The sequence below is a fragment of the Eurytemora carolleeae genome, unplaced genomic scaffold, assembly GCF_000591075.1.
Source record: "Eurytemora carolleeae unplaced genomic scaffold, Eaff_2.0 scaffold1184, whole genome shotgun sequence".
In the NCBI taxonomy this organism is placed as follows: Eukaryota; Metazoa; Arthropoda; class Copepoda; order Calanoida; family Temoridae; genus Eurytemora; species Eurytemora carolleeae.
In genome coordinates this window covers 93,373-109,960 of record NW_019397161.1, presented here as the reverse complement: position 1 = coordinate 109,960, position 16,588 = coordinate 93,373, and the positions used below count along the sequence as shown (strand labels likewise).

The window sequence follows — 16,588 nt, the reverse complement described above, 5'->3', positions numbered from 1 at the left end:
TAGATAGATAGATAGATAGATAGATAGATAGATAGATAGATAGATAGATAGATAGATAGATAGATAGATAGATAGATAGATAGATAGATAGATGAAAATAAGCTCGTTAAACTAAAGTAAATTTTACGTAAAATAGAAATCTTAGATGTTTCCAATGATAACTCCTCTTATTGCATGATAAGCATTGAGAATAACAGAAATGTTCTAAATGTTCTACTATGTTACCAGAACTAGAGGAGATACCTCGCCACAAATTCGTTCCAGCAATGTTGCATAAATTTGACCGTCTTCTTTGTCTACAGGTTGGAAAATAATTTCCAGTCCTTTTACCATAGATTAATTAAATTAACAGACAGAACACTAGATGTCGTTTTTTTAAGATTCATGCGAGTTCAGCCAAAAAGCTGGATCGAATGGGCTGAAATTTTTTGTGGAACTCAGGGGTCCCCGGGGGGTTTTTTAGGGTAAAAAAATCGATTTTTTATTTCAAAAAATAATCTCAAATTTTTTTTACCACGGGCAACGCTGGGCCCTTCAGCTAGTGTTACATATATCAATTTTCTTTCTTTTTTGCCAGTATATTTTAGCTAGCCTTAGATACTATAATAGATCTGATAGTTTAATTGAATTTGTATTTTTTGCGTGTTTCCTCATTCTCTCTCAAAAAAAAACGGGGCGAGATATACACTTTTTAGTTTACAGACCTGATATTAGAAGAAAAAGGTAGGTTTAGCCCAGACTGTACAGTAAACACATCCGGTATAGCAAACTTACATAAAATCAGGAACCTAAATAGTTTACATTTAATCAGGAACCTAAATAGTTTACATATAATCAGGAACCTAAATAGTTTACATATAATCAGGAACCTAAATAGTTTACATGAAATCAGGAACCTAAATAGTTTAATGTTTACATATTTCCAAAAAAGTGTTTCTACGTTTAAAATAATTTCTTAACGAAATTATCAACAGAATTTTCGGGATTTTTCAAAAGGTTTTGTGTCTTTTCAAAATGCTTTTGGTAAGATCAATTTTACCAACAACATTTTAAAAATTAAATTTTCAGTTCTATTTAGAAACCGAAAAATAAGTTATATATCCATATTGTTTTAATCTAGAAAATTAGAAATTGAGAAATTAAGACAAACGATACGATTAAATGATTTTAATTTGACAAGATTAGGTTAAAAGTGAAAACTGTTCAATTAATTGAACAAAAGTGAATCAACGGGGTGTAAAGAAGAGAAAGTAAAATGATGAATGGGGTTGGAAATTTTTAACAAAAATTCCTGTAAAATTTATTAGATTTTTATATTTCCAAGTTAGATCTTAGATGTATCAGTCCATAAATGTAAAAAATGATAAAAAATTAAGTTAAAAATGGACATTTAGATAGGGAACCCCCCCCCCTAATCGTCGAAACTTTTGCCTAAAAGTTACTTTCATACTTACGCAGCAGAAACTGGGTAGGAAATTGCCAAAATTCTACGAAAAACGATTTTATCTATTCCAAATTTTCTTCATAGCCATTGTAAATGACCACAATTGGAGGCTGCATTCCTCCTATCTCAATTTTCAAGAGAAAAGTACTCAAAAAAAGAGAGAAAATTGACGAAAAAACAGGGTGTTCCCAGAAAATCAGGCTTTTAACCCACTTATTGTTGGAATGTCAATGGAATTTTTTAATATGTTTTTCATATCAGTATAATGAAGATATTTTTAGATTTTAAAAAATCAATTTTTTGGCCGTTTTTCCCAAAAATATAAAAAAAAACTCCTCTTTTTCTTTGACACCCTGTATACAAGATTTATACAACTACAACAGTTACCAAAAATATAAAAAGACAATTGTCATAAGTTTTAATTGATATCAAGAATTATTATAGCTTCAAATCTTACCAAGATAAAAATGTCTCTTTGTAAACGGTAAAATTCATGAATTTTACAAATTTCAAAAAGATTTTTTTAAATAGCCAAAAAAAGACTTTTACAAAGGTAAAAATAAAAAGTATTGTATTTCCCCTATTAATATATCCTTAAAAGGCATCTTAAAATTTTGAGCAAAATCGGAGACATTGACCATATTTGAAATGATCCATATCCCTTTTCCACGTACTGCACCTAATAACAACATGGATCAATGTAGTTGATTAAGCAAAATAAACACGTCACAATCTAGCGTACATTTTCCTCCACTTGTCCTGACGGGATCTCGTAGTCACTCAGCTAAAGGTTTAAAGGGTACCGGTGTAAATCGGACATGCCACTTTACAAATGGTGGGTTACTTGAAATTACGTCTGCAGTCCCTTTAATTAAATATAAATACGTATACCGTCCCTTTAATTGATTATAAATATGTATACAGTCCCTTTAATTGAATATAAATACGTATAAAGTCCCTTTAATTGAATATAAATACGTATACAGTCCCTTTAATTAAATATAAATACGTATACAGTCCCTTTATTGAATATAAATACGTGTACAGTCCCTTTAATTGAATATAAATACGTATACAGTCCCTTTAATTGAATATAAATACGTATACAGTCCCTTTAATTGAATATAAATACATGTACAGTCCCTTTAATTGATTATAAATACGCCTGCAGTCCCTTTAATTGAATATAAATGCGTATACAGTCCCTTTAATTCAATATAAATACGTATAAAGTCCCTTTAATTCAATATAAATACGTATACAGTCCCTTTATTGAATATAAATACGTGTACAGTCCCTTTAATTGAATATAAATACGTATACAGTCCCTTTAATTAAATATAAATACATGTACAGTCCCTTTAATTAAATATAAATACAGGTACAGTCCCTTTAATTAAATATAAATACGTATACAGTCCCTTTAATTAAATATAAATACGCATACAGTCCCTTTAATTGAATATAAATACGTATACAGTCCCTTTAATTGAATATTAAAACGTATACAGTCCCTTTAATTGAATATAAATAAGTATACAGTCCCTTTAATTGAATATAAATTCGTCTACAGTCCCTTTAATTAAATATAAATACGTATACAGTCCCTTTAATTGAATATAAATACATGTACAGTCCCTTTAATTGAATATAACTACGTATAAAGTCCCTTTAATTGAATATAAATACATGTGCAGTTCCTGTAATTGAATATAAATACATTTACAGTCCCTTTAATTGAATATAAATACATATACAGTCCCTTTAATTGAATATAAATACATATACAGTCCCTTTAATTAAATATAAATACATATACAGTCCCTTTAATTAAATATAAATACAGGTACAGTCCCTTTAATTAAATATAAATACGCCTACAGTCCCTTTAATTGAATATAACTACATTTACAGTCCCTTTAATTGAATATAAATACATATACAGTCCCTTTAATTGAATATAAATACGTATGCAGTCCCTTTAATTGAATATAAATACGTATACAGTCCCTTTAATTGAATGTAAATACGTGTACAGTCCCTTTAATTAAATATAAATACGCCTACAGTCCCTTTAATTGAATATAACTACATTTACAGTCCCTTAAATTGAATATAAATACGTTTACAGTCCCTTTTATTGAATATAAATACGTATACAGTCCCTTTGATTGAATATAAATAGTTCCAAGTTTCTAAATGATTTAAGCAAATGTCTTGATTTCTAAATCGAACTCACACATTCAATTCACGCAAATCCTCACGCATGTAGACAACAAAAAATTCACGTTGCTAACGCACGTACGCTTTTCAATTTTCTCTTTTCCTGACATTGACCACTAGTTACTCTACTTTAAAGTTTAATTCCCGTCACTTTCACTTCTTCACTCTTTAATGGATTTTATAAACATAATATATATGTACAGGGTGACCCACACAGTATGAGAGAGAGTAAACAACCTTATACTCTTAAAATATGACGATCTCAAGGTTAAATAAAGTGTTAATCTGCATTGAATAGGGTTTTTTATTAGCTTATTAAGTATAGAGGAAAGGGAGAAACAGGTTTACAGTTGCCGAAAATAATGAATATGGAGCAGACCGTAAAAGTGATGTGCCTTCCAACCCACAAAGGATGAAACTTAGTAACAATTTAAAACTTTAAAGCCTAAAAAGGAATAACAAAACGAGTTTGCAAACAGAAGAAAAAAGGGAACCATGTAAATTTCTAGAGTAGGTTAGATTTTATTGCGTTACATTGTCTGAAGTCTTATCTTCTCCTTTATGGTTAATGTTGGCGTCATTTCAATTTACAACGTTACTTTATAACGTTACTTTACAACGTTACTTTATAATGTTACTTTATAACGTTACTTTATAATGTTACTTTATAACGTTACTTTATAACGTTACTTAAAACGTTACTTTATAAAATTACTTTATAACGTTACTTTATAATGTTACTTTATAACGTTACTTTTTAACGTTACTTTATAACGTTACTTTATAACGTTACTTTATACGTTACTTTTTAACGTTACTTTATAACGTTACTTTATAACGTTACTTTAAAACGTTACTTTATAACGATACGGGCCCGATTCACAATGGTACGTTTTGAACCTTTATTGGATCAATAATAAGGAAGATATCTTGTTTTTCTTTTTTATATAAAATGTAAATTCTCTCCATGAACTTCTTTACTTCTGCTGCATAAAGTCACTTGTTAAGAACAACAAGGCGAGTGCAAAGCAATTTTTTTGCCGAAAATTCTAATTTCGTAATTATATACAGTTTACCATACATATTTTAAACTATAAACTCTGTTAGATCAAATAACAGATGATCTTTCTAGTTTTGAATGTTATAATCGATGTCCCTTACCTCCATGTTGAATGTTATTATTGATGTCCCTTACCTCCTTGTTGAATGTTATTATCAATGTCCCTTACCTCCTTGTTGAATGTTATTATCCATGTCCCTTACCTCCTTGTTGAATGTTATTATCCGTGTCCCTTACCTCCTTGTTGAATGTTATTATTGATGTCCCTTACCTCCTTGTTGAATGTTATTATCAATGTCCCCTACCTCCTTGTTGAATGTTATTATCAATGTCCCTTACCTCCATGCTGAATGTTATTATGGATGTCCCCTACCTCCTTGTTGAATGTTATTATTGATGTCCCTTACCCCCTTGTTGAATGTTATTATCCATGTCCCTTACCTCCTTGTTGAATGTTATTATTGATGTCCCTTACCCCCTTGTTGAATGTTATTATCCATGTCCCTTACCTCCTTGTTGAATGTTATTATCCATGTCCCTTACCTCCTTGTTGAATGTTATTATCGATGTCCCTTACCTCCTTGTTGAATGTTATTATCCATGTCCCCTACCTCCTTGTTGAATGTTATTATCCATGTCCCTTACCACCTTGTTGAATGTTATTATCCATGTCCCTTACCTCCTTGTTGAATGTTATTATCCATGTCCCTTACCTCCTTGTTGAATGTTATTATCCATGTCCCTTACCTCCTTGTTGAATGCTATTATCGATGTCCCTTACCTCCTTGTTGAATGAGTGAGAATTGGTAGATTTTCTTGCACTACAATATATGTCCAGGCAACTGTACTATTTAATTCAGATCTACATTTCTACAGTAAATGAGGCAAAACTAATTATTTTATTATAGATGACTCTTGTTTTATTTTAGTAATTTCTCTAGTACACCATTCCTTTCTCTTTCATCCCCCTCCCCCTCTTATGAACTTCTCTTCCCCCTCCTTTCTCATTTACCCACCTCACCTCCTTTTAATAACTTCTAAAAGTGCCCCTCTCCATCTTTGTTTTACCCCCCCCCCCTCTTCCTCGTCTTTCTCTTTTGTAATCAATTCTCTTGTTTTTTCCCGCTGTAATCACTCCTCCCTCTTTCAATAACACCACTCTCTGTCCTCTACCCCTCTTTTTTTGTTACAAAAAAAATATTTTTGCCTCTTTCCTTATGATTTAGATCCAATGTGTAACTCAGTTGTTCTCCTCCGGCACCCTGTAGTGTTTGTAAAGTATCATTATTGTTAGTGTTTCATTTAATAACTATAATGATAATAATAATAATAATTATAATAATAATAAACCTGTAATGAGCAGGATGGGTCTAAAGAACCTTCTGCTGAAATTTTCCCCGTGAATCCTGGTCCTAAAGAAAGGGTAAAAAAAGAAATAAAGAAATATGGTTTGATTTGGTAATTGGAGATCAAAACTTTTAAATCTTAACTCTTGTCTTAAATCGTCAAGCGCTAAGTAGGTCCCTCCTCCAGGCGGTTAAACTTAAAGAGACTCTAAGCGTAATTTAGAATGTCCTCCCCATGCAATGATGACAATATTCGTTTCACAACGGTACCCTTTGAACATTTTTCTGATCAATAATGTGGAAGATATTGTAGATTTTCTAGAGTAAAAGTGTTTAGCTCAGAATATGTTTTGCGTAAGTCACAATTTTCTAGAGAAACCAAAGTTGTAAATAATTAGTTATCAAAATTATAAACATTGATCTCTAATTCAGACCACATCAGACAAAGTTTTAAAGGGTACAGTTGTGAATCGAGCATTGCCATATATTCATTGTGAAGCAGATGAAATTTCAATTACGATTCCTTTAAGACACCCAAGTCTTGTCAATATATTCATATCTCTTTCTAATTTCGACATGTTTCAATTTCTAAAATTTCTGTTTATCTATTTAAATTTCGAGTAACTTTCTATGCCTAGAGATGGACATCGTTTTTATGAACGAATAACATTTTTAGAACGAACAAACATTTTTGTGAACAATAAACTAACGACGGACATGGATCGTTAAGAAAAATGGAAAAACATCCTTTTAATAAACGGACGAAAAAACCCAAAAATAACGCTCATGAAGGTTTTCTAGTTATTCGTTTGAACGAGCTGTTTTTAATGAACGATTGTAATAGAAAATGAAATGAAATCAACAGTGTTTGAACGATTGAAAAAAACGAACGAAATGGGTTGTTCACGAAAATGAACGAACGAAATGAAAAAAATTCAAAGGCTCCCATCTCTATAATCATACCTGTTTGAATTTCCACTTGAGTATGTTTAGGTCCACAATCTCTGGAGAAAACAAACAAACTTAAATTTTTTTTCTCGAAATTATACTTTTGTAAAAAAACGGTCACCCAAAAAATGGAAGTGTTTTTTGGAAACAAGAGGTTCAGAATCAATCAAAATTTTAAAAAGAATCTATAGTTCATTTTTCTTAGACTTATTGGATAGAATAAAAGTACAAATCTATTCATCACATGGAATTAAAGTAAATTTTACGAACTATTCAATCATAAAATCTTTTTAAAAGAGCTATTGATCAAAAATTGAACAAAATGTAGATTTTCTCATATTGTACGTAAAATCAGTATTAAAAGAAGCTACGAAGAATCAAAGGCGTACCAAAAACCTTTTCCTTCTGCCTAGTGGAGTTGGTCTAAATTATTTTGTGTCTTTGTCTTTTGGATTATTTTCTGTAAAATGTAAAATTTAGATTTTCTTTAAAGGTTATTTTGTTTCCTAGCTTGGGCACTGAACCCCTTGGTTTCTACGTTTAGCTTTGAGGCAAATTTTAAATCTTCTATCTCATCTTCTTCTTCTTCTTTTTCTTTAGCCAAGACACTCAGAGCTTGTCTTGTCGATTTAACCTAATCAAATACAAATAATTAAACCTAGATTAAATCGAACCTAATCAAATACAATGAATTAAACCTCGAGTTAATCGAACCTAATCAAATACAATGAATTAAACCTCGATTTGATCAAACATAATGTAGTATTCTCTTACTACTAAAATGTGCAATGAATTGGCAAACTTAAACTAGCAAACTTTGATAAGATTCTACTTCAAGTTATTCTACTTGTTTCTAAATCTATTATCTTTGCAACCTGACAACATTGCAGATCGGGTTATTTCCATCACTCGGGCCTAACCCTAATGCGCTGTTGATATCTTTGCAACCTGGCATTATTATACTTCGGCTATCTCTATCATTCAGAGTAAACCTTATACAATTATCTGCTCGTGCAATTATTAACACCCAAAGTAATAAATACATTCAATACTATGTTAACACATTTATTCACATAATCATAAATGTATACATCATATTAGATAGAGATAACTAGATGGTTTAATGGTCAGCCATGGTTCCTTTACAACTTAGGTCCCTCAATAGTTCCCTCAGTTAGTTTATCCAATCTGAAGTGTAGAACTACTATATTTGCTAATCCATCCATCACGTATTTATCATCTCTATTCCAGGTATGCTGGTCAGCCCGCTCCTGTAATCTGTGGAGCAGCTTCCCAACATGGACATAAATCCTGGAGCATACCTCATCCCTGTTAGCTTCGGGATGAAGTCTAAACTCCCGCTCCCAGGCCTTCCTTGCATCCCATTTATTGACGTTGGGGTCTACAAGGGGCTCTTGGGTGTTTGTCTCCTTCAAAGTAGAGGACACCATACTCTCCAGCTCCTGGTTCAACGCTGCTAACTTATCCATCACCTCTTGCATGGTTCGCACCAGTCTCCTTCTCCATATCTTCATCTATAGCAGCTTCATTGGTGTAAGCTGGATTCGTCTCCTTCCAAGTAGCTCGTCCAGAAAGGTTCCCTCTGTATGCTATCTGTGCGCTGTATGTAGCACGGTTCCCAGAGCGGTAGTGTGCAGGAGACTTGTGTCTACTGCTACGGCTCGGGATGTACTGCTCTCTGGCATCCCGTTGAATTCAAGGGACTGTTCACTCATATTAAGAACAATCCGAAATACAACAATAATCAAATACAAAGATTTTAAACTTTAGTTGATCGAACCTAATCAAATACAAAGAATCAACCCTGGATTTGATCAAACCTAATCAAATACAAGTTTCAAAATTGAATTGATCGAACCTAATCAAATGCAAAAATCAAATTTTGATTTGATCGAACCTAAATCCAGTGCAAAAATCAAACCTTGAGTTTATCGAACCTAGTCAAATGCAAAAGCCAAACCTTGAGTTGATTGGACCTAATCAAATACAAAGAATTAATCCTGTAGTTTTTCGAACCTTATAAAATACAAAGTCAACGAAAAAAAATCTTGATTTGATCGAACCTAATCAAATACAGAGATTTAAACCTCGAGTTCTTCGAACCTAATCAAATACAAGAATCAAACCTCTAGACCATTGAACCTAATCGAATACAAAGATCAAACCTCGAGTTGATCGAACCTAATCAAATACAAAGAAGCAAACCTGGATTTGATCAAACCTAATCAAATACAAGTTTCAAAATTGAATTGATCGAACCTAATCAAATGCAAGAATCAAACCTAGATTTGTTCGAACCTAATCATAGGCAAAGAATATAACCTTGATTTGATCGAACCTAATCAATTTCAAAAATCAAACCTTGAGTCGATCGAACCTAATCAAATGCAAAAGTCAAACCGTGAGTTGATTGAACCTAATCAAATACAAAGAATCAAACCTTGGGTTTATTGAATCGAATCAAATACAAAGAATTAATCCTTTTCATACCTAATAAAATACAAAGTCAACGAATCAAATCTTGGTTTGATTGAACCTAATCAAATACAGAGATTTCATTGAACCTAATCAAATACAAAGATTCAAACCACGAGTTGATCGAACCTAATCAAATATAGAGATTCAAACCTCGAGTTCATTGAACCTAATCAAATACAGAGATTCAAACCTCGAGTTCATCGAACCTAATCAAAGACAAAGAATCAAACCTCGAGTTGATAGAACCTAATCAAATACAAAGAATCAAACCTCGAGTTGATCGAACCTAATCAAATACAAAGATTCAATCCTCGAGTTCATCAAACCTTATCAAATATAAAGAATCCAACCTCGAGTTGATCGAACCTAATCAAATACAAAGATTCAAAACTCTAGTTCATCGAACCTAATCAAATACAAAGAATCAAATCTCGAGTTGATAGAACCTAATCAAATACAAAGAATCAAACCTCGAGTTCATCAAACCTAATCAAATACAAAGAATCAAACCTCGGATTAATCGAATCTAATCAAATGCAAAGAATCAAACCTAGAGTTGATTGAACCTAATCAAATACAAAGAATCAAGGTAAAAAAGTGAACGATTCAATCGATTTCTTAACAGAATTATAGAACATATATTGATGTTTATAATTTTTTTTCTTTATCGTTTTTTATAATTTTGAGAAAAAAAAATATTTTTCCAAAAAGAAAAACAAAAGAAATTGAAAAATTCATTCTACTATTTTTTCGGTTCAAATTTTTCTTTGAAATATTTAAAAATAAACTCCTCTATTCAATAATTTAGTACCTTGTGAATTAAATTATGACGTGAATGTACTCCATTTAAACGGAAAAGTGTTCACCTTGGTTAACAGTGATAGGTAGATAACGTATTCTGTTGCCATCTTTAATCCTGAACATTTAAACTTTATATTTTTATTTTTATTCTTATTTTGTCTTTTTCATATTGTTTTTTTTTGTTAAAAGTTTTTTTTGCTTTCTTAAATTACTAATATATGAACATATATATATATATATGTATATATATATACATATGTATATATATGGAATTTGACATAATATTACCTAACCTACATTTACCAAATATAAAAAAGTATCGGACTTTTGTTCTGGATACTGTTAATCTTGAACAATTGATCTCGATATTCAATGCGGGCACTTTTAGATTTTAGAATCAATGTTTGATTCCTCAATGAAAGACTGCACTGCAGGGTATGACCATCACGAGATATCGACGAGGAATTAAATTAATCAGTAGATCTGCATCAGGTGGAGATCAAGATACACAACACTTGGTCAGATTTATAATTAAACTTCAGCCTGACAGGGTGTCCAACGAAACATGACAGTCATGTTTTTGAATTTTTTTGCGACAAATCACTTTTACAGGGACTGTTCGCGTAATTTCGAGTTACCCGATCCACCAACGCAATGCATGAAAATTTAATCGGATCAAAAATGTTGAAGATAACGGCGTTTTTACTGACTCGAGTGTTTAATTCTAAAAATTCTACATTTTTCCTTATGAGCAAGAACTGCGCAAGAAAATCGGGCATTGTCATCATGGCATGGAGGGTCACTGAAAATTATGCTAACATTCCCATGAAAGGGAAAATGTTGAAAAAGTTCTACCTTGAATTTGATGAATAAATTTCCCTTCTTTCGGTAGGACCGAGACAACCGTCTTCCTGCAGTGGTGTTCACCCCAAAACTGAAGAAAAAACATAATAAAATGAATTTTAAAAGGGAGGTATAACAGACAAACTAAAAAACAAAAGTTGAGTTCGAGGGGGGGGGGGGCGTGTATAAAGCCTCCCCCCTCGACCATATCCCATTCTTGGTTTTCGTTTTCTCTGGCAAAAAAGATTCCCCAAAAAGGTATCTAAACGTATTCTATATATTTTCAGTCTATTTTATTCTAATAAAACACCTTCATTTGCATAAACCAAAGCGCCTGTACCGATCAATCCAAAACTTTATATGGCAACTCACAATTGGACCGTCAAAATAAAAAATTTTTGAACAGAAAAAATGATTAAAAATGGCAACTTACCTGGTTCTCACAATATCTAGTCTTGAACAGGGTTGGTTCTCCTCCGGAGTTCTCCAGGTTCCAATGTAGGGTCAGGTTCCTGCAATCCAAAGGTCTCTTGAGCGAGATCGCATGAATTTTTGACGCCACAAAGACGAAAAAAGAACGGATTAATCTTCTACTAACTCTATTTTATAATAATAATATCTATTGCAAATTTAAAACTTTTATTGTATTTTGAATAATCCAAATCTGTTCTTACAGTGTGTAATTGTGTATTCAGTAATTCATATTTTCAAAAATCTACATTTCAAATTCAACAAAACTTGACGAATGATTCTGCTAAGGTGAATTTGATGCCAGTGCTCCAACAAATTTTGTTAAATGGAAATTTGAAATTTCTGAGAGTGTAATAATTTCAAGTGACCCTACCTGGACCCTCCATGTAAAGATGGCAATGCCCGATTCATAACGGCACCATACAAAAAAACATTTATGTGTAAATGTGGAAGAAACCGTCGTTTTTCTGACTCGAAATTTTTTGTTCTTTGAGTTTCTCCATTGTTTTTTTATTAAAAAGAAAACCGCAAATGAAAATGACCCGTTTAAAGAGACACACACATTGATATATAATTTATACTTGATCAGACAAAGATTTTAATGGTACCATAGTAAATCGGGCATTGTCATCTTTGCATGTATGATCACTTAAAATTACACTTACAGTTCCTTTTAATGTTACAAAAATACAAAGATTACAATTTAACGAAAATAATTTTTTCTTGTTAATGGGGAGAAATCCAAGATGTACATTTTATTTAAATTTAAATTTTTATTTTAGAGTCTTTGCCTGAATCCTGAATCAGCAGACAGACCAGTTATTGCAGGTGATCCACCAACCTTTATTTAGAATTAGATTAAAGTACAGTGATAACCAGTGTATTTGATGTTTCTAAGGAAATACAGGGTGTCCCACGAAACATGAACAGCAGCAAGACAATTTTTAAGTCGTCTTTGATCTTTTTGATTAAATTGAGACATTCAGCGTCAACTTTCTTTCACATGTATGGTTCTTCTAATTCTGGGATTTCAAAATTGTGGTCTGTCTTTTTAGTGCTGTCAATGTTTTCAAAGATATTGAGAATTTTGTTCAGATTTCAATTTTTAAAAATAAAACCAGAGTTGTCGAAATCTGAACAATACTGAACATATTTCCAGTAATACTGAGAGCACAAAAAAGAGCAGACCACATTTTGGAAAAGTCAAGACTAGGGGTATTTTGAGACAACTAACTCAAACACTTAAACACTCTGATATTTCAAAATGTGAAGTCTGTTAGATCAAATAATCTAAGTTTAATACCAAAGGTGTCCACTATCAGGTTGCTCAGATACAAGGTTTATACAATTTGAGTATTTAGCACTCAGTTCCCTTGTTTCTAGTTTACGAATTAATGAAAGATTGGTTTTACTGTTTTTCACGGATCAAGAACCTAATTCGTTAAATCAGAAGTGTCTGTTGTATTAAGAAATGAAAGTGCACCATCTTATTAAATTGTAGACCTCAAGTATAAACATACAATACAGTTGATTACTTACAAAGGATGCAATTTTATATTATCTAAGACGAAATTTTAAAACTTTTATTAAAATAAAAAAAAAATAAAAAATGGGTCGTGGCAAAAACAATTTTTTTCTTTTCTTTGCCACATAAGTGAGTGGGCACTTGTATAAATTTTATAACTCGTGGCCGCTGCTTTTCCAGAAATAAGACATGCTTTGTGAATTTCTTTTTCTCCTACTTTTTTGCAATGCCAAAAGATATTAACTTTGGTTCTTTTCAGGCCAAATTTCATATGAGTAAAACAGAATAATATTTATTTTTGTAAACACATCATGAGAAAAACAAAATAAACCATAACATTTTGAAAAATGATAAACATGTTGCGGTGACGATTAAAAACAATAAAAAGTTAAATGTTAAAAACCGAATAAAAAATCATTTCCTATCTCTAATTTTCAGGTGTGACTGTATTGAATAGTAAAAGTGCTATCTATGATCTACCGACAACTAACTATTGAAAAATGTTAAATTTTGATTTCAATTCAATACCTGCACCATGGCTGCCACTGAAAGAAGAATAAAAATGAAAAATTGCATTTTTTATTAATCAACCATTTTCATCTTAAAACGTAAATATAATTATTATTATTCTTGTCATCACCCTTTTGTTCATTTACCCCCCCCCCCCTCCCTTTTGTAAAGGCATTTTTCTTCTTAAAACCCCGCCCTAAACATTTTAAACTTGTTTAACCATATGGTTTTAGATATTTTACGGTTTATGCCTTCTAAACGTTCTCATCGTTTTAGATTCAAATCAACAACCGTGAATAATCATTTTCAATTATTTTCTTCAGAAACGATTTAAAGGGACTTTAAGCGTAATTTTAAGTGACCCACCATGAGAGAAATTTCCAATTCACAACGGTTCCCTTTAAACCTAAAACCTTTCTGTGATCAAGAATGACTGAGATATCCATGATTTTAATTTTAAACCCGTTTGTTTTCATTTGTGCAGTTTCTCTGTAAGGAAAACGTCGGCATCCCGTATCTTTCACATAATTGATAAGATTAAGGTTTAAAGGACACCGCTGTAGTACATGACAAACCCCCTTCTTTTAAATGGAGGCGCACTTGAAATTATGACGACATTCTCTTTAGCGGGGATTTATAATTTTCAAAACCTTAAAATACCCCAAAATAAGGAATTGAATCTTTGCCACAAATTCTAATTTTCTCATTATCTTTGCAACCAAATGTCGTATTCCTTTAATATTTCCAACTATGAATTCTGTTAAATCAAATAGTCGAAGTTTAAAATATCAAAGATTTACAGTATCAGGTTTCAAAGATATTCGGATTAGAAAATTTTAGTTTGTGGCAAAGATTCCTTTACTAATTGTTAACCTTTATCACATTTTTCCGACAAAGTTTTGAAAATTTGGTAGATTTCTCATTTAACTTTACAGTTTTTACATTCTCAAATATAAGCTAGGTCTTAAAAAGGGTTTTAAAAACGCCTTGCACTTCCATACTTTGACTGAACGGCCTTTGTTTAAAGTTTGAAGTTAAAGTTGGGGCAAGTCAAAATTAGGTGCAATCAAACAATTGCAAGTCAAAATTAGGTGCAATCAAATGATTGCAAGTCAAAATTAGTTCCAATCAACCAATTGCAAGTCAAAATTAGTTCCAATCAACCAATTGCAAGTCAAAATTAGTTCCAATCAACCAATTGCAAGTCAAAATTAGTTGCAATCAAACGATAGCAAGTCAAAATTAGTTGCAATCAACCAATTGCAAGTCAAAATTAGTTGCAATCAACCAATTTCAAATCAAAATTAGTTGCCCTCCAGTGGCTGCACAATGATTTAAACCACCCAACCTTTTAAGGGTTAAATAAAAGTTTTGTGTTTAGATTCAAAAGATTCTCCATTTTTTTACTTCCATATGCATCGTTAAAACTAAGTTGCGTCATAAAATTGAAATATTAATTTTTTATATTTTGTTTAGGAGAGAGAATAAAATGAGATAAGTAGTTTTGACTACAACGGAAGACGACAAAAACTAAGATAAAATCTCAATTCCTATTTTCAATGGGAAAATTAGAAATTTAGAATTCACGTTGAATTAAACTTCCGCTTCAGGTGTACGCACAATACTAACTCTCACTATATAGGCTCAGTATCTATCTATCTAACTTCGAATCTTTCTATCTAACTTTGCATCTATCTATCTAACTATAAATGTTTCTACCTAACCTATCTAACTATATATATATATATATATATATCGATCTATCTATCTATCTATCTATCTATGTATCTTTCTATCTATCTATCTAATTTATCTATCTATCTATCTATCCATCTATCTATCTATCTATCTATCTATCCATCTTTCTAACTATCTATCTATCTGTCTATCTATCTATCTATCTATCTATCTAAAGATAGATAGATAGATAGAAAGATTGATAGAAGGATAGTTAGAAGGATGGATAGATAGAAATATATATAGATAGACAGATAAATAGATAGATAGATAGATAGATATAAATAGATAGATAGGTAAATAGATAGATAAATAGAAAAGATAGATAGATAGATAGATAGATCAATGGTCCTAAGTACAATATCATGTATTGATCTAACAAGTTTCCTTGTAATATTATAGAGTAAAATCCTTTACCATGTGCTTGTGTTTAGCCGGCTTTTAACGTGGATATTGTAGACTACAGTTAGACCCATTAGCCTGGAGAACAGGAAGACGATAATCTTTTGTGTTTTTAAAAATGGTTTTCATATAGTTTGAAAATCTACTTCATAAGTGAAATTGGTATGTTTACACTGCACAATATACTGGCTTGTAAATGGGAGCCGGTATATAATATACTGGCTTGTAAATGGTAGCCGGTATGTAATATACTGGCTTGTAAATGGTAGCCGGTATATAATATACTGGCTTGTAAATGGTAGCCGGTATATAATATACTGGCTTGTAAATGGTAGCCGGTATATAATATACTGGCTTGTAAATGGTAGCCGGTATATAATATACTGGCTTGTAAATGGTAGCCGGTATATAATATACTGGCTTGTAAATGGTAGCCGGTATATAATGTACTGGCTTGTAAATGGTAACCGGTATATAATATACTGGCTTGTAAATGGTAGCCGGTATATAATATAGTGCCTTTTAAAACTCTATCTGAAAGGAAAGCCACTTATATCGTTTTGTTAAAAAAATATTCTTTTACAATTAAAACGACTGTGAATCTAATTTTAAACGACCGATCCCCAACTGTGCCCTTTAAACGGTTTGCTTTTTGTCTGAAAAACTGAAATTTTTCTTGCAGATTTCCTTTGAAATATATGGACTGTAAAAAAATGACCATCCATGTTTAGAGTGGTATTCCAGATCTTTCGCATAAATATACAGAAAACCGCAATTAA

General features: G+C 31.6%; 1 protein-coding gene across 1 annotated transcript; it reads right to left on the bottom strand.

The window, feature by feature from the left end:
- Positions 1-704: 704 nt before the first annotated feature.
- On the bottom strand, positions 705-13,762 carry LOC111712425 (uncharacterized; the record flags this gene model as incomplete). The annotated part of the gene is made up of 11 exons (XM_023487025.1): positions 13,689-13,762; positions 12,427-12,476; positions 11,598-11,676; positions 11,177-11,255; positions 10,387-10,436; positions 7,528-7,655; positions 7,037-7,077; positions 6,078-6,139; positions 5,942-5,989; positions 5,509-5,597; positions 705-788 (listed from the first exon to the last, which is right to left on the bottom strand). Coding segments are annotated over exons 1-11 (758 nt in total), but the record flags the coding sequence as incomplete, so codon positions are not given.
- Between the last annotated feature and the right edge of the window lie 2,826 nt (positions 13,763-16,588).